At 43.4% G+C, this 19,276-nt stretch overlaps 1 protein-coding gene across 3 annotated transcripts in view; it reads right to left on the bottom strand.

Moving 5' to 3' along the window:
• The window catches only part of jarid2b (jumonji and AT-rich interaction domain containing 2b), a 95,874-nt gene extending 77,360 nt beyond the window's left edge, over window positions 1–18,514 (bottom strand). For all 3 annotated transcript variants that reach the window (XM_029513576.1, XM_029513575.1, XM_029513578.1), the window contains exon 1: window positions 17,810–18,514. Coding sequence is in view for 2 of the 3 variants with exons in the window: in XM_029513575.1 (XP_029369435.1) it covers window positions 17,810–17,854 (45 nt within the window). In the remaining variant the exon portion in view is untranslated. The remainder of the gene's footprint in view (window positions 1–17,809) is intronic.
• Between the last annotated feature and the right edge of the window lie 762 nt (window positions 18,515–19,276).

The raw sequence follows: 19,276 nt of genomic DNA, 5'->3' as shown, positions 1-19,276 counted from the left end.
GGGAAAGTGTAAAGATGACTAAGACTAAAAAATCTGCGCAAAATGCATAAAGAAAAGTCAAAGATACAATTTCAATTTCTCAATTTCCTTTAGAAAAGCAAGGTTTATTCCGATACACACATTTAGGAAGTCAATTGGAAAATATATTCTTCTTGAGTAATTCTAAGGAAATGATGCAGTGTGTGCATTTGTTGTTAAAGCTAAGTATTCTTACATTAGTATTTTGCATTACCAAACCACAGGAGGCTGAGGAGCAGGGCCCTGTCCCATCATTTGGGAAACCCTGTGCATGTTTGCATGCCAGGCATCTCTCCTGCTGGTTTGAATAATTAACTTGGGGCCTGTTTATCCTCTGAGCTTATTCAGAGTTGTTGGACCGTTGACTCGCCCTTTTTAATTCCTGAAGGTTTTGTCAAAAAAAAGAAACAAAAAACAAACATACACAAAAAAAAAAAAAACACAGTACTGCGCAGAAGCATGCCACGAACTTTCTCCTCCGCAGGGTGTGAAGGTTTGTGGTTTGTGGAGAGAGAAAACAAAAATGCTAGAGACTCTTCCGCAAAATGAGATGATGCTTAGCTTCACCAATCTACTCCCAGTTATTCAAAACATTTCTGCAAACTGTGAGTCTGAGACACAGAGTGCAACGCACATACAAAGAGAAACTTTGCCCATAAAATGCTGTAACAATGGGAAAATCTAATGCCAACACGAGAAGACTAACAACGTAAAGGAAGACAACAGGAAGTGCGATTTTCTATGTTTACTTTTGAAAATTCAAGTCACTCAGAAGAGGGCGGAGTAAAGAATCTCAGCAAAACGCCAGCATTTCCGAATCAATGTTTTATTGACGCGACTAGTAACAAGCAGCAGTTTTATTGTATTTGCCGGGCAATTGATTTGAACACGTGCTGATTTCTCCGCTCATCTATATTCATTTGGACGCTTATGGCATCTTAAAGAAGCTGAGGAAGAGAGGACGCTTGTGGTTGCAAGTACACTCGGACATACACACTGGACCATTCTTAACATGTTCCCAAATCACATGAGGCAATATTGCGCATGCACTGTGTTCAAATTAAACAGCATGTTGTTAATATGTTGTTTCGATCAACCAATGGCTGACACAAGATAGTATCAAAAGACAAAAAAAAAAAAACCCAAAGCAAAACAGTATCATACAGATGAGCAGCTTCTTGTGGATTTAAGTAAGATCATGTAATTTTTCATGCTTGCATTTAATAGGCTGGTCTGTCTTTACGGACGGAGCTCAACAAAAAGAAGTTCTTTGAGCACACAACATAGCCAACAATGCTCAGCAGCTATTACGGAGCAATCTCGAGCTCTGGTTTCACTTCCCATTAGCCATTCAAAACCATGACAATACGTGGGGGGGGGGCACTGAAGCCCTGGCTTTTCCCTTCTGCCAAGGCCCTCTCAGTTCTCTCTATATTTACCCCACCAACTCCGCCAGAAGGCCAACAGTGTGCAAGATGATGTATTTTTTCTATAAGTGTCCAAAATTAAACAACCTCATCTACTTTCTGTTCCTGTGTTAAAAGGAAGAAGTGTATGGAAGGAAACCTCCACCCTTTGTGACACTGGTAAATGAAAATCATCAAGGGCACCGTTTAAAAAGCAGAAAAAAAAACCCACCAATATGAAACGCAGAAAAGAAGTCCTTCACATTGGGAATAATGTATTTTAATTTAAGTCCCTTGCTATAATCTTATCTCTGTCCTCTATCCTTGTCCCAGTGGTCAAGTCAGTCTAACCTTATCCCTGCCCTTTCTCCCCCCACCTCCAGTCCCAGATTACCCATCAACCCCATTTTATTCCACTGGCTCAGACAGTCCACCAATCAGATGGCAGGATGGGAAGGAATATGATAGTGGATTGGCTCATGGGGGGGAAAGGGGTGGAGCAGCTCAGCCATCCCCTAACAACAGCAGCGTGCTGTGAAATGAGTGAGCATGAGAGAGAGAATTCACTCCTTTTCCTTTTTAAGTATTTAGTTCTTTCTCTTCCTCTTTACCAGCCTTTCGTGCCAAAGCCTTTCGGACTTTGTATCCCTGACACACACTTGCTCCGTCTCAAAAATAGTACTCTGGTTGCCCACTCACCCCCCCTCTTTGCTCCCTCAGTTGTCAGTCTGCATACAATTGCTGACTCTGTTGCTCACAGCGATACTGAGCGGAGCTCTGCCAGGGTTTCAGCCATCACATACAGACAAAAATATACACACACACACACACTTGCTTGATGCTGTGGAAGCCGGGGGAGGTCAAGCTGGTTCCTGGCGGAAGGAAGCAAATTACACACTGTGCTACGCATGTCCACACACAAATGTATATATACACACACACACACACACACACATATGCACTTGCGCACACGAATGACTGAACTCGGGATTGAACGGCGTCTCGTCTCTGACCTACTTCTTTACTGTCACTCAGAGGCAAACGCTGGGCACATTCACACTCGGCATCGACTCTGCAATAAAGCAATAAAGCCAACAATAAAGACCGCATTATATGAATGTTTAAGATCAAGATGGGACTCCTAACCTCAACCCCCCCCCCCACCACACACACACACACACACACACACACACACACACACAAACCCCACCAGCTCTTTTTCCTGCGGTGAGGAGTTAGCAACAAAAAGAGGCCCCTTCTGTAGACTGGAGGTGTTAACAGCCAGCCTCAAGCAGCCATCTTGTGTGTTTGGGTGCGTGAGAAGAACAAAGTGTAAAAAAAAAAAATGAGGAGGAGCAGAAAGATGTCTGGAGAGAGTGTGTGTTATACACAGGTACCTCTTTAGCTTTCAGGCTGAATGTCACCATTTTTGGGATTTCGTAAAATTAAACTTTGTCCTACGTACGTACATCTCCATTCGACCAAAAACAGTCAGAAGTGCTCTCCCTGTCGCCTTATTTAACAACTCCTTGTCTTTTCAAAATAGGGTTAGAGAGAATGGTAATGCTACCAATTCCTCCTCTTCTTGTCCCCTGTAATGATATCCAGTGCTTCAAGCATCAACGGCACTGCCTTGTTTGTGGGTTATTACCAGCACCTGGAAAATGAACTTTTGTCCATGTAATGGTGCTGTAAATGGTCTTTGAACACATATTTCAGCTGTTGTTCAGCCAAGATAACCAACTCCTGGTCTGCAGACCTAGTTACTGGTACATCTTGAACAATCGAACACCAAAGTTCTGCTGTTCACATGCAGTGCATTTATTTTTCATTTAGCAAATACTGGATACAAAATCGAGAGCCGTCTCAAATTACAATTTCAGAAAAGCTTTCACACTCACACTAATGAAAAGGGATTAGGATGGACAGTCCGTTTTAGAAGTTAGCTCAGCACAGAGTTTCAGGTGTTTTCCGCACAGAACTTGATATGAAATCTCTGGCTCGACTTATGGAGTGTATTGTTACAATGCAGCTGTGGCTGTGCCGTTTAGGGCGGTCGCCGATTCAAAGCTGGTCGATCACATCAGTTTTTTCATTCCACCTGCAGCTAACACAGGTGAATATATGAGAGAGGAAGAGAGGTGCTTCCCAGACACACAAAGGCCTTATCGCAAAGCCCCAACCACTGCACACCCACAATGAAGACACGGGAAGCCCCCAGGGAGGGGGGGGCATGTGCCCATTGTCAGGGGGTCTCACGAGCCCCCCCGTGCTCTTTCAGCCTTGACAATAGCTGCACTGATAACACCTACCAACTATGGCAATACAAAAGAAGAGGGTGCAGGCACAGAAAGGGGACAGAGAAATAGAAAGGAAAAAGGCACAGCAGCCTGTCAGTGATATCCGTTCTCCACCTTGTCTCGCTAATCACTTTTCGTACATGAGGGCAACTTTTTCCCTCCTCTTTGGAAACAAGTAAACTGGCTGTCCCTGGAAAGGCAGAGTTACAGTGAAAAAAAAAAACCAAAACAAAACACAGAGGTAGATAACCTTGCATCAGTTATCAGTCAGCCAGTCATTCAATCACACAGTCAGTAAGCCGCTGATGGGCCAGGTTGGGCATGCTCAGAAAAGGCTCCACCAGTGAGTGACGGCTGCCTTCGTGAATCAATCCATCTGACAAGTTATTCATACTTCAACACCCTGTTTATGGAAATCATATGCAAACGTGCTGTCAAGCACCAGATGCATTCTAACTCTCAGGATTTTTTTTTCTTGCAGTACAGTATAGTTTTTGTTTTATTATGGTTAGCTATATATAGATATATATATAAAGAGAAGGAAGAGAAAAATAAACGAGCTTGGAGATCTCTGCAGTATGATCATATATAGATATGACTTATGGAATAAAGATAAATGTTGTGACGTTAAATTTACTACTAGACAATCTAATTCTCTTCACAACAGCAGAGGTTGGAGAAAAATTGATTTTAAAATGCTCTCATGATCTTGTAACCATAGGCACAGCTAGAAATTCTGGGCCTCATGTTAACAGCTCACTCCAGGTCTGAAACAATAAACATCTAATTCCTGTCATGTAACAGGGCCCCTGCGCAGCACAGGGCCCCCTGAATCGATCGGGGTCTCCCCTCCTCTTGCAGTGCCCCTGCCTGTGACACAAGTGAAAGAAGTAATCAATGGGATTTAGTGTGTGCTACAGATGCAATAACAAGACCAGTGAATAAAAGATTTAGAGCTGTGTGCTGTGCAAGCGTTTATCTGTTCGCTGATGGGGTTCTGTGCGTTCATATGTGTACATCGGGGCAACAAACGCGGGCGTTTGCATGCGTCCAGCAGCCGCATTGTCCCTTGACAACAACTTGGCCTTTCGTTCCATTCGAGATGATACGGCATAAGACTAAACTGCTTGGCTGAATCCTGCAGAGACTCATCAGGGTCAACAAGTCCGACCTGAGTGAAAAACACTGTGATCACCTCAACAGCCTCTTGTATTTGCCACTAATTGTACCACAGTGAGTTAACCTTAAAGACGAGCCCTTGACTCATCATGTTTAACTACACTTATTCAATAAAATGAGGTTTCTGAACAATTCTCGTGCTCCAACAACACTGATCGGGAGAAAATGGCATGTCACGTAAGCCAAAGTTGACACGAAGATTAAAAATTCAATAAGGGCAAAGTCACTCGATATCACAGCCATCATATTTCAGCCACGCTAATCAAATTCACCAGCATGACCTCTGGGGAATACTAAATGTGTACATAACATGTGTCATCTCTCAAATATTTTGCAGGGGAGATATCCATCTACACTGGTAAATACAGCGTAAAGCCAAGCCAGCAGCAGTCGCAGCAGCTACAACAAATTCGCTCCCCATAAAAATGAGCAGTGGATAGATTTCTCCGTGCAGCCTGCCAGAACCACGGGAGGGAAACTAAATGATTATGTTACAACAACACTGCTGCAGCTCTCAGAAAACAACAATCAGAGTCAAGGTAGGATATTGCAACAAAGTCAAATTAAAGGGGAGTGGAAGCGAGACTGACTGAGAGAGGGGGAACAGGAGACAGATTTTATGGAGATCATCTGGGGCTGAGTGTCTGACTGTGCTGAAGAGCGAGTGACGCCACTTGCAAGTAGCCTGGGCCAAAATTCATACATCCTCTTTGTGAAGCTGACAGGAGAGAGAGGCAAGAGAGCGATAAGCTCCTTCTATGTCCAAGCAGCTATGACAGACTGATCCCGTGCAGAATATAACCTGTCAATCAAACTGCATTCGGGCCATTTCAACAAGCCAAAAGTTTCAACTCCAAACGACAGCACTTCCTATCATCATCACACAAGTGTTGCACCACTGGTAAAGAAAGAAAAACCACGTGCCGTGCAGTGGCCTGGAAAGAGTTAACCGGCAGCAGGCACGGCCTAATGCATATTGTCAGGAAGATAAGATTACGAGTTAGCGTGGTGGTTAATGGAAGCCACTGGAGTCCACCACTGATAGTTGACAGGAAAAGCAGCAGCAGAGTCTGGCTATGGTTACACAAAAACCCTCTTTTAAGACCAGTACAGTGACAAGGGCTCCACCTGCCTCCACGGTCAATCTGGATCAGTCAGCGGGCCTCATCCAAACGGGTTTCACAGCCCTCTTTCTTCCTGACATGAAAGCACATGAGGAGAAATCTGTCGTGCTCTTATAGGGATGAAACTTCAATCTCACATGAGTGAGTTTTTCACGTGTTCTGTCTTTGAACCGCAGTAACCAAAAGTTAACCGGTGACACGCATCAGTCTCTTTTAAATGGGTCAAGTTTCAACAGATTCAGTTGTGCCTTTATTATGCATTCAGGAACATTTTAATATTGCCTGGACTGACTTTGCCACGTCACGTGTTTATAAAGCTTGGTTTAAAACCAGATTACACCTATGCATCTTCACACAGGAAAAGAAATCATCAGGGAACCCATTAACAGTATTTCACTATGCAAAGTAGACCTGCAGATACTAGGATTCGAACAGATAACCATTTGAGATAACAGTCACACGGCTGTAGAAAATCCTTAAATGAAATCTATCCAACTCGTAACACCTCAACAAAAGCACCAACATGTTAAAATGTTCTGAATCATTATTCATGATTCCAAGATTTTCTTGAAATTTATCAAGCAAAGATTACCATTGTGAAACCAACACACTGGAATCCATCGTGCCTCACATTGAAAAAAAAAAGAAAAGAAAAAAGAACCTTTGAATGCAGGACAACTGCTCATTTACAACTCACCTAGACCTCATGGTGCTATATCCAAAGCCTATTTTCTCTGTATTCTGCTGTGTCCAACATCTTAAGCCTTTTTAAAGCCTCTGTTTGTGTGTGTCTCTGTGTGTGTGTGTGTGTGAGTGTGTGTGTGTGTGTGTGTGTGTGCATGCGTGTTGCTGTATGACTGCAGATTACACTGTAGCCAGAGAACGTTATGAAACAAAGCCAGGGCTTAGGCAAGGGAGTTCCTCTGCTTGGGGACTTGTAGTGCAGTGCATGCCCAGGAGTCCATTCCCTGGCACAACCACTGGCACAAAAAAAAAAAAAAAAAAAAAAAAAAAGAGACAAGAGGCAATTAAGAAATGATTTTCACCTCACAGCTTGGGATAAAATTCTCATGTCTCACACCCCACCCCTTGCACCCCTCAGCCTGACATTGCACACAAAGGCAAAGTCTCCAAGACCTGAGGGGCCCAGAGAAAGGGGGATGAAACAGACAGAATACGGGGGGGGGGGAGGTGAGCAATGGCGAGAAAATGGGCCGCACAAGAAAAGCAGGCCAAGGTAAAAGAAAGTTCCTGCGTTAAGAAGGCATGGGTGGTTTAGGAAGAGGTGGAGGGGAAAGCTATAGATTGTGAGAGGAGAGAAAAACAACCTTGGTACTGCAGGGATGAAAAATGACTGATGCACGAGGAGTGGTTAGATGGCGTTAGTGTGGTCAGCAACCTACAGAAGTGAGAGAGAGAGAGAGAGAGAGAGAGAGAGAGAGGCATCCACAGGCCAATAGCAGACTATCACCGGTAATTGACCTCAAAGGGAGTTAGCATGGGAAGTGAAAGAATTAGTTCAGGCCCAAACAGAAGAGGAAGAAAGCTCAAAAAGGCATCATAATGTGAATATGACGCAATGTATTCAATGTAACATCCCCACCTCAACACGAGTGACTGAAAAAAGAATGGGGGGGAAAAAAAAAAAAAAAAAAGTCTTTTCCATGAAAAATATGAAATTCCACAAAATAATCTGAGCGAATATGGGTGGGCGCTTGTTCAAAATGAATACAATTGTCGATAATCAGTAAAATAAGTGGTTTACTGTCAGGAAATAGGTCAGCAACAAACACTCTGACAGCTCTCCTGCAACTTCTGACTATTGCAGTTTACTGATCAAATGGCACAACAGCTTGGCATTAGAGAAAAGCCTGTATGAACACATGAAATGAAAACTTTGAGATAATCTCTAAATGACAGTTAAATCATTAATTTGTAAATTTCTAAAACAAACAAACAAACAAACAAAAAAAAACACACACAAAAAAAAAAAACTTCCATGCATTCAAATTTCCTTCTCATCTACATTTTCTCAGTTTCACTGCAATACATTTGATCTTTCTGACTCACTTGATTGCAAGATAGATCTAGTAACTTCCCCACATTGCAGCCAGAAACCAGATGCTCAAACAACAATAACTTTAGTCTTCATTTTTGCGTTACCACACCATCATGAGCTGAAGCATAAAAGAAGAGCTATTTGACTTGCTCAGCACCTTGTCAGTAGCATGTCAGTTTCTATAGAAACCTGGAGAGGGCGGGGGATGTAAAAGACCCTTCCCGATCACAGTCACATTACACATAAACAACAGGGGCATTTTGGGGGGTAAATACCTTCTTGTCACCATGGTAACCTCTTACTAGTTGGCTTATACGTTTCGATTGCCCAGGGTTTGTTTTGATTTTGTCCTGGGCACTAAATCATTACTCATTTCAAATATTCGTACGAAAGTGAGCACGTTTCTTTGAAAGTCTGTCCTCAATTCAAACATTGGTTACTTCATTTCCTACACACATTCTTGAACAATTCAATCGAAAAACAGCAAAGGCTTGCAACAGCTTTCATGATGTGCATGTGCTTTTTCAGGAGCTGCATTTTGAGTTATGACAGATTCATAGAAGAGCCTTGGCTTCACTGCCGTCACTGTGGATATCCCACTTGAGATGGTGCCTAATTTGATTATTTCTATCCTCTTGGATTTTTTTTTCTCCTTGACAATCACAGGTTGTGATTTCCAGGGCTGGCACTCTCCCCCCCGGGCTCTGTGATGTTTGATCCATGGCCAGGGGAGGCCGGCCAGACATTCAGCCCAGACTCTGGTGCCCTTCCTTCAGTGTGCCTTGCACTCTTGCCCCCCTGCTGTGAGGCCTAGAGGAAATCAAGCAGCCAGGAGAATTGTGAAAGCCCTCATCTATTGAGCAGAGGTTAAAAACAAGGGAACAATACCTTCGACACACATTCTGCTTCTCACTGGAAAAACTTAAAAAGCACCTTTTGCTCAAAAGGGGATCAATAGACAACAAAAAAGAAAGAAAAATCAATATTCCTGTACTGACTCTTGTCAGTTCATCCTCTGCTTAATGCTGCTTTCCAATTTTATAAATATGGATCCCACTACAGTGCTTCACATAAAATTAAAATGAAAAACTGTTTCAGAGGGAAATCGCATTAAAGAACAAGAGTTGATTACAGCAAGACAAAAAACGGGCATTTAACAGAATTTAAACTTTAATTTAAGCAGCCGTTTGGCACATTTTCAACATAGACAAAAGCTGAAAATTTGTTAGATGCAAAATAACAACCAGAGATGCCCAATTTCTCCATTTGGATACATGTTCGTAGGGTGTGATGTTTGCATATATGGGTGTCAGCATTTACACAGCTGTGTAAGATCGAATTGGAGAGGAATCCAAAGTTTCCTTTGGCAGACAAAATCAAAACAAAATGAATGGAAGAATGTGAGATGCCCACTGAGAGAAAGAGACGGAGAGAAGAGCGCTACGGAACTGCCAGTGATCTAATCATGCCTAGCAGTCTGATCTTTCAAGCAAATGATTATCGCATGTAAACACAAAAATCTGTAAAACTAAACCCAAACACGATGAAACGAGAAACGATCCCGCTGATCGTGCAATGGCTACTGCTCTGCAACTCAGTCAAGGAGAAAACTTGTTTTTTCTGCTTCTCTCCAACACGATCCCACAGTAAAGCTCCCAACGCTTCTTTCCTCTCTTTGTAGCTGCATGAATGATGTGAACCGGAGGAGGTAAGAGGTAAGAGAGAAAGAGTGGAATAGAGGAAAGAAAATGCACTTTGTAGTCTATTACAGGACAAGATGAGGTGTGTGTGTGTGTGTGTGAGTGGGGGGGGGGTGTAATATATTGGCCAAATCAAATGAACCATTTATTCTGTCTCTTACAGCCCTCGACCATCAGGCAGCACCGGCCTGTTTTCTCACATACGAGTTGACATGGGAACCAGCACATCCGACAACTCAGCATTACAGACCCATCCCCCAACTATGCTTCAGCATTAATACAGCCCAGTCCTCTAAATACAGTTTGAGCTGCCTAATCGGTATGAGGGAGGGTCAAATGCAGTAACCACCTTAACTGTAGCCAGTTATTTTCCTCTAAATCTGTCAAAAAAAAAAAAAAAAAAAAAAAAAAAACACAACCACAAGAGTTACAGCTGTTTATTCTGTCTTGAATCAATAAGCTTTGCACAAAACCTCTTTACAGCATGCCACCTTCACCACATCTTTTACTTGTATTTTTTTCCCCTTCATTGTTCACAGAGGGCTGAAAAGTAGAGATTAGCCAGCAACAGTGGTCACCCAGCCACTTTGCTCCACTGGCTCATTACTCCCCTGTTAGTGGGATGGGGTGGTGTGGGGGGGTGGGGTTGCCATCCTGAATTAAGGTCTTGCTCACAAGAGGCCAAATGCTTGGTTGAAAGGGGTTGCATTGGAGAGCTCTTTAACGGAGGGGAGGTTAGTCTGTCCCACCACTAGCCATGTACACTGAAGAGCCGCAAATGACTGCTGAAAAAAAAAAGGATATATATCTATCTATCTATATATATACACACACACACACACACACACACACACACACACACACACACACACAGATTGGCGACCTGTCCAGGGTCTCCCCCCTCACCCAATGTGAGCTGGGATTTGCCCTAGCACCTCCGTGAACTGTTAACTGGAAATGGAGAAGTGGTAGAAGATTAATGATATATATACAGTATATACAGTATATATATATATATATATATATATATGTGTGTGTATGTGTGTGTGTGTGTGTGTGTCTCATCATGGGAAAATACCCCCATGAGGGATTAAATGAGAGAGTCAGTCATCTGCCAAAGCAATGCTCTGCCAAAGAGGACCAGAATAGAGTAGCCAGTGGCTTGATGGCAGGAAAAAACAAACTGCTTCATCATAAAAAGAATGATTCATGGATGATGGCACTTGGTAGAAAACTCTTGAGACCATAACAAGAACAGTTATTAATGTATACTGGGCAGTAAAAAATTATTGTATAACAGCATATAGCATTTCCCTGAAAAGGCAGAACAGAAATCTTGAGGATTTCCTAATCTTAACATCGCGGTCCAGCCATTTTATGATGTTGCTTACTGGCATACATTTGACAGTGAAACTGTGGTATTCCTGGCAGAAAGAGAGGGAAGTAATGGAGGATCGATACTGACTGAGCTGCTTCTTTTGCTTCATCCCCCGAGGCTTAATTCACTGGATGTGTAAAGACGATGGTGTCACAATAGGGGATCAGATGGGATTGACCGCAGGATGAAAATGTAAGGAGTGTTTATAAAAATGATGTAGCTGAGATGAAGAGTGGGGAGATGGTGAGCGCAGATTGGTCAAGGGGTAGTCTGAGAGACATACATGATGATCATTAAAAGCTAATGCCAGACTGAGCAACAGTAGCTTGGTGATTCAAAAAAAAAAAAGGAATGAAAAACAATTTAATACCGCTTATTTCAGCCTTAAAGAGCTTAAAGGAAAGCCCAGGGCTAAACAGAGATTAGATTTGAACTAGCAACTAAAAGGACTAGACGATCTCTAAGACTATCGATGTATTTAACTAAAAACAAAAATACATATTTCAAAATGCACAAAGAAAGATATGGTTATCAAAAATCATTTATTGGTTGCTTTTCTTGATAATGTCCCTGAATCGCCTTCATGAGTCCCTATAAAGCCAACAAGGCCAAACCAAAGACAAAGCTGAAGTGTTGATTCAGCTTCATAGGGATCCTGAACGGATAAGCTGGGGCAACCACTCTGTCACACACACACACACACACACACACACACACACACACACACACACACACACACACACACACACACACACACACACACACACACACACACACACACACACACACACACACACACACACACACACACACACACACACACACACACACACACACACACACACACACACACACACACACACACACACCCTCTCTCAGGGCCTGACCAGCTGTCTTGCTCCCCCATCTCCATCCAAACCCGCAGGAGGATATAAATCACTAGGCAGAATGAAGACGAGCACAGAGGGAACGCACATGGTGTACGTGACACACACGCACACAGACACACAAAAAAAAAAAACAAAAAAAAAAAAACAACATACACCTTCCTGTCTGCACTGGCCGCCCACAACTCCTCTGTCTCCAACCATTCCTTGTGTCCAACTATTGCAGCATATGCTGTAAAACACACCTACACAGGTCTGTGCACTCACTGCTCATGACAGAAACATGCACCGTGTATAACAATGACAGTCACGCCCAGTTTTATGTCATCACTCCTCTAAATCTACACTACTGATAACCACAAGATACCCTGCAAGGTTGGCCTTAAAACTGGTTTATCTCACCTGCTGACTGCAAGTGTACACCTAGAGACCTTTGCCTCTCCGTGTGAATGTGTGCTGGTGCCAGCACAAAGCTGGAGATGGTGCTCAATGCCAACAGCTGATAAGAGAAAAGGTCATATTGCATAACAGGCTTCCGCTGTGTGTGTGTGCATGTGTGACATAATTCTGTGGAAAACAGACGTAAGAGAAGAATAGGGAAGCAGAAACAGTGACGGGTAAATAGGGAGAGAGTCTGTATTTATGTCAGAGAAAAAGGCTGAGTGGTGATGCATTTGGCTGCTGAACATCCATCGTCGTTCCAAATTGAAACCGGCAGCTCGCAGAGTGCCTGTAATGATGCAGTAAACTCTCTGCTGGCAAAGCAGACTTTATTTAAAAAGGAGGAGAAAAAAAAAAAGCTTGCCATATCCTCATTTCAGCACAAACTTAATACATAAATAAATAAGGCTGAATTAAGAAGAGGCTCGGCTCGCCAACTTCACTCCCAGAAAATTTTTCTGGCAGCGATTGTCAAGTCAGCAGGCCCAGAGAGAGGAGAGATGAGGCCAAAGGGAAGTGAGGTTGGGCCTGCAGCGTGGGAAGGACTGCTTCCTCCATGCTTTGACACAAAATTGTTGGGTGGGGGGGTGAACTGAGGACTGGCAATATTTAATTACTAGACAAATTTTGCTACACTTGGAATCTTATTCCAACTAAAATACAAGGACATAAAAGGCAGCACAGCCAATCAGGCTCAGTGTTGTAAGTTTCCCCATTTCTTTGAATTTAGTGCACAAAGAGTGAAGTCTCTAGTATGCCTCAAGAATTTTCTGACCCATGTGAGTGACACACAAACTCCTGCTTTGTTTCAGTTATTTTGAGATTGCCTGCAAATTGCTGGCAATCCTCACAAGGACTTGGCACTGACTTTAATACCACGCTGATACAGTTTGGCACCATTATCAAAGTAGCTATGCTTTGATTTTCCCCCATTGGTGAAAATTTTAAAATTAAAATTAAAAAGACAATGAACCTTAATAATGTTACTTTCACATTGAAAAGTTCTCCGCTGCAAAGGTAGCTGTGCTACATCCTGCTGATTTCAGAGCTTAACACTCGCCATCTCATTCTCTGCATGGCGGCTCAGTCATAGACAAACTGCCAGGTACAGCACAACGCAGCAAAAATGACGGAACACATATGGAAAGCGCTTTTCACAAGTGCCACATGGAACATACCGCAGAGAATGTGCTCAAACGAACAGGCAGTAAAACACTGCTTTTGCCACAGTATACTCAGGTTTTAATGTAGTAGCTATAGTGACAGAGGGGTTGCAAAGTGAACCCTGTCATGTTGCACACGTGAGGAGAAGGGAGCTTATGAAAGAGGAATTTGCATTGAAACATAAGGTTAAATGAAGCACACTGGGGCTCAGGCACGGTGAAAAAACAACCCTGTGACCCTCTCTTCATGGTCCTAACATGAGGCCCACATTTCATTTGGACAGCCCAAGAACGAGAGAGCGAAAGAGAGACAGGGAGAGAGGGAGATAAAGAGAGGAAAAGGAGGAGAGGAGGGGGAGAGTCTGTGCCTTTGCTATCCCCATTCTGCCCCCACTCTCTGTTTTTGTTTCCTCTTTTTGTGCATGCTCAACGCACACACTCACATTGCAATGGATTTTCAACTTGGCCCTCATCAGTTGTGCGCCTGATGAAACAAACACTGACAGCCTCTTTACATTTGTAAAGGCCCCTGCAGCAGCTGTGCTTGTCCCACACACACCAGGCATGCACACAAACACACACTCGCACACAACCTTTGAATCAGAGGCCTAGCCCCAGCTGGGGCCTACAGGAAGAGCCGACTCTGCACAAAATGGCCCTGGCTGCACTCTGCCGTGCACTCCTGCTATAGTCGCTTACATGCATTCACAAACACACACGCGCACTGTGTGTGTCATGTTTCGTTAGACAGAACAGCACTGCCGCACATTAGCTCTTGCTACTGCAATCATTACACAGCACCTACCCCTCAAACACTAGCTTGAAAGCTTAAAAAACAAAAAAGGGGACGTAAACGTACAATGCGCCCCCCAAAAAAAAAAATAAACCCTGTAACAGAGGTATAGAGAATGTGTGGATGCTTGCTTCCACAGCGTCACTCAACATGACACTAATGACAAAGCATTTTAGGAGGGGGGGAAAAAAAACTGCCAAGACTGTTTGGCCTTTTATTTTGGTTCTGTTCAATGACATTTATCAGTCCTGTAGAAGTAAGTGATGCCTGCTTTGCCTTGTTTGCTTTTATTAAAGACTCATCCCCCCATTTCAATCATTTTATGACTGATGAATTTTAATATCATTCACAGATAGTGGGTGTTTGTTGGGCATGAGAAGGGGGGTAACAACTCACACCCTTGTTTCAGGGGAAATGGTTAAGCCAAGCATGTATAATTGTCTTACGCTAATTAAGGGGGGGTACAGGGGAGTGCATGGGGAGGGGGGGGGGGTGCTGGGCGAGCAGTAGGGGCCAAGAGTCCTGTCTCAAAGCCTGGAGGGGGGCTTGGGGATCTGGACTCCTCCAGGTTGTTGTAGAAATGCACATTTGTGGGCCTTATTTGGTCCATGCCAGACTTAATGCATCAGCTGCAGCTGCCGAAAACACACGACAGATGTGATACACATGCGCGCGCGCACACACACACACACACACACACACACACACACAGGAGAGAAACATGCATCCTGCAGTTGGGTACACAGACACATCATTTACCTAGCCCTGATTCTCTGGCTCCAGTTCTAATTATGCAACCAAGTTATGAATAGACCCAAATAAAAAAAAAAGCCTATCCACTTTTAGAGAGTGTGAGACACTATAAGCTGTCAAGGTCTGGCACAATTTGAAATGGGGACTTTTGTTTGAGTTAGTCATTTCTGTGGCTTATAACCTTCTTAAATCAAAAGGAAGACATACAAACTTATTGACAGGATAAAAATCTACCTATAAGTTTTTTTTTCCTCAAATGTCTCCTTTTTATTTTTCAAAACCCATTGTCAATTAAAGTATAATTTCTTTAGGTTTGTAAAACTACTTATTCATGCCGATAGCATATATATATGAACAAAAGTATTTGAATGGCATCCTTCTGATATATATTATCATTCAAGGAACTGGGCCAGAGAAACTACCAAAAGCTGTATAAATTTAAAGCTTCTGGGTTTGATGTTACAAATTGTCAGAAATATTTGCTTATACTTTTGTTCGACAGCTTATAACAAGTGAGAAACCACAAGGAAAACTGAAGGAGAAAAAAAAAATCATGAGAAAAGTGCCAGACACTGCTCATAATAGAACTTATGTATTTATTATAATGTTCACATGCAGAGAAAACCGAATTCCTGAGTTGAACTCAGATGAAATCAAACCAAAGTCGTTTGATTTGATGTAAGCGAGTTGCTCATACTAACCTGTTGCTCGGTTTCCCCTTTAGTGATGTTTCCTTTCAGCAGTAGATATCTATGACAAATTTTGCTGTTTTCGGTTTATTCGGCCACACAAGCGTCTGCAAGGGGAAGCACGCTTTTACAGACACTCCACATGGTGTGTGTGTGTGTGTGGGGGGGGGGGGGGGGGGGGGGGTACTCTGACTGACTGACTGACTTACTTCCAGTTTCAGACAAGATATGCCCTCTTTGCAATTAAACACAATGTGCCCACTGGCCGAGTTGACTATAATTCACAGCAGCCATTTAAGAATTGCGCTTTAAAAAAAGAAAAAGAAGAAGTGTGACAAAGTTTAAAGCCCAGCCAGCAGAGGCCCGGCGAGGAGTCCCCGCGAAGAAGCGATGCGAGCCGGCCGCACTTTGCAAGATTTAAAAGTCTTTGTTGTCATTCAGGGGAAAAAAAGGGGGACAAATAGGCGGCTGAGCAGACCAAAGCCCGGAGCGAAGACTAACAACCGAGGCCCGACTGTTTTATTTCTTCTGCCCCTCGTAAATTCATCAGTGTTACTTGCAGAGAGAAAATGGTCGCTTCTTTGGTATCGCTTCATACATGAGCCTCTGCAATGCGACTGAACACAGCCGCTGAAAAAAAAAAAAAAACAAAAAACAAAAAACCCTACACACACACACACACACACACACACACACACACACACACACGCACACACAAAAAACACTGAATCCTACAGAAACTGTGCTCAGTCATATCCACCGTGTAAATGTGCTGCTTCATGTGAAAATCGGTGGCTGAGGACGAGACACACACACACACGTAAAGCTACCCCCCCCCCCTTCCCCCGACACACTCAAACACACACCCCACTTCGTAGTAGTAGTACAAATCAAATCAAGTAAAGATGGAGTTAGCCCTCTGCGGGATGTGCTGCAATATCGCGCACAGAGGTCACAGCAAAAGACCCTCACGGACCGAGTCCTGGACAGGGGGACGGACAGGGGACAGTCAGAGACACCGGTGTCCCCTCAACGTTACAGGAGGAGGAGGGGGGGCTGGGTGAATATGCTGAATCGCAGGACCCCCCCTCCTCCCCAAACAGCTCTCGCTCACTCTTTATGGAGAAAATTAAAGAGCCACAACAGTCCGCGAAACATGTCGGCAGACACACAACAGACCCCCCCACCACCACACACACACACACATAACGCCATCTCTGACACAAACTCCATAGGTGAGGGCGGTTTTACATATATATTGTCAATGTAAGAGCTCAGTTTAAAGACGGTGGGGGGGTTAAAGGAAGAGAAAAGAAACGCTCAGCATGGGACGAAATGGAAGCCGAAATAGCTGAGCCATGGCCGACAGGCTGCTGTTCACGGCTCTGAATAGGAAGAAACGGGGGAGCGAACAAAAGCCCTTTTTCTGGCAACACTTTGTCAAGTCCTTCATTTAAAACCCGTTTACAGTTTTAATCTCACAGCTCGTACACACGATGCAGCCCCTCCATCGCGTGTTAAAACGGGTCAAAAATGAAGGAATCGACCCCCCCAACACACACACACACACACACACACACCAACACTAACAACACCACCTCACCAACACCTCAAAAAAAAAGCACCCGATGTTCAAATAGCCTAAAACATGTCTGATGTCGAAGAAACGCTGCAGCACAGACACACACGGCATAAACACGGCTGTTTCTTTAAAAGGCAAACCACGGAACTGTTAACACGTTGTGCTAACTTGTAGTCGTCGGCTTTTAAATGATATTTGACCCAAATGGTGCACAGGCTGCCTGCTGGTAATCTTCACAGCCCCCCGATCAAAGTTTATGCATTTCCATCGAGCCAAACTTGAATAGAAGTGATCGCGTTGGTGAGCATTTACAAGCGAAATGTGTGTCGTTACTTACGTATTTCTTTTGAATGATATTCCTCTTAGGTCTTTCCTTGCTCATTATGCAATCCCCCAGAGAAGAAAAAAAAAATCTGCTATAGAAAGAATGGCCACATGAATTTCTTTTCTTTGACTCTCGCCTCTCCCGGAGCACCAACCACCGAATGACGGATTTAAATCCCCGGCTCTGTCGGAAAAGCTGGCTGGCTTTGCGGAATCCTTCTTCGGCGTTTCCCCCTTAAAACTACTCGGATTGTAAATCCCAGAAAAAAAAAATACCAAAAAATAAAAATAAAATAAAAATAAAAATAAAAATAAAAATCAAGGGTCGACGACGAGCAGAGACGGACTGAACCCAAAGTCACTCGGGGATAACATAGTCAAAACAAATGCACAACAATAAGTTCCATTCGCCAGAACAGCTCGGCTTCTTCTCGTCTCTGCGCACTCACTCCCGGCTCTTTTCAAATGCATGAATATACGTGAGGTGATGTCAACAAGTTACATCTTGCTTGAGGTGAAGACAGCACGCGGATTGAATAAATAAAACGAGAAAATAAAACGTTGAGCCACGTCTATTTTTTTTTTTTTTTTTTTTTTTTTGTGTGTCCTCCTTTTTTTTTTTTTTTTTTTTTTTCCTCTTGGCTGGAGCCTGCGGACGACCAGAGAGCTCGCAGCGGCACTGCTGTACTGACGGAGAGCAGCTCCTTTCTTCCCCAGCCTCGGCCTCTCAGCCTATCACATCCCCTCAGCCTTCAGCGGCAACTTTAAATCCCCACTGAGACGGCCCTCAAACACAAAACGCCAGCAGACACCCCCTGACGCTGTCCTCCGTCCACCTCTCACGCGTTTGCTTTGAGGAAATGGTGAGTGTTCGTCGAGAAAAAAAAATAAAAAAATAAATACGTTTTTTTTTTCAACCGCAAAGTCTCAGATGCATCGATGTATTTATAGCTGCTGCAGTATATTTCCTTTATTTCCAGTTTGCATTTATTATTTGTGGAGATCCTTCAGCTCAGTGAGAAGTGAACCTGGGAACGTTGGAACGTTTTGGGTCGACGGTGTTTTTAATTATAAGACCCCCCCCCCCCCCCCAAAAAAAAAAAAAGAAAGAAAGACAGCCTAAGAGAGGTGAACCAGGAATTCTAAGAGGTAAAAAAAAAAAACAATGTGAGGGCTCCCAAAGGTCCCCAACCCCCACACTCCAAAACCACCCCCACAAACTGGAAGCATGTGGTTAAACATTAGTGATTTGCATATTGTAAAATGTTGCACTCTCAGGAGTCCCTCAGCTGAGAAAGTTAGTTATAAATACCACAGAGTTCAACTTCACGGGCTCATAGTAGATAAATTAGCAGAAAGATTAAGCTTTTCCCTCCAGATCTCCACATAGTCAACCTCTCAGGGTTACGTGGACACCATTTGGTGTATTATGGCTCTGAAACAAATAGGCTTTTACTTGTAGTTGTGAATTGTACATGTT

Source organism: Echeneis naucrates, chromosome 11 (assembly GCF_900963305.1).
Source record: "Echeneis naucrates chromosome 11, fEcheNa1.1, whole genome shotgun sequence".
Lineage (NCBI taxonomy): Eukaryota > Metazoa > Chordata > Actinopteri > Carangiformes > Echeneidae > Echeneis > Echeneis naucrates.
Note: the sequence above shows the minus strand (reverse complement) of the source record. Positions and strands in the feature narration are given on the sequence as shown.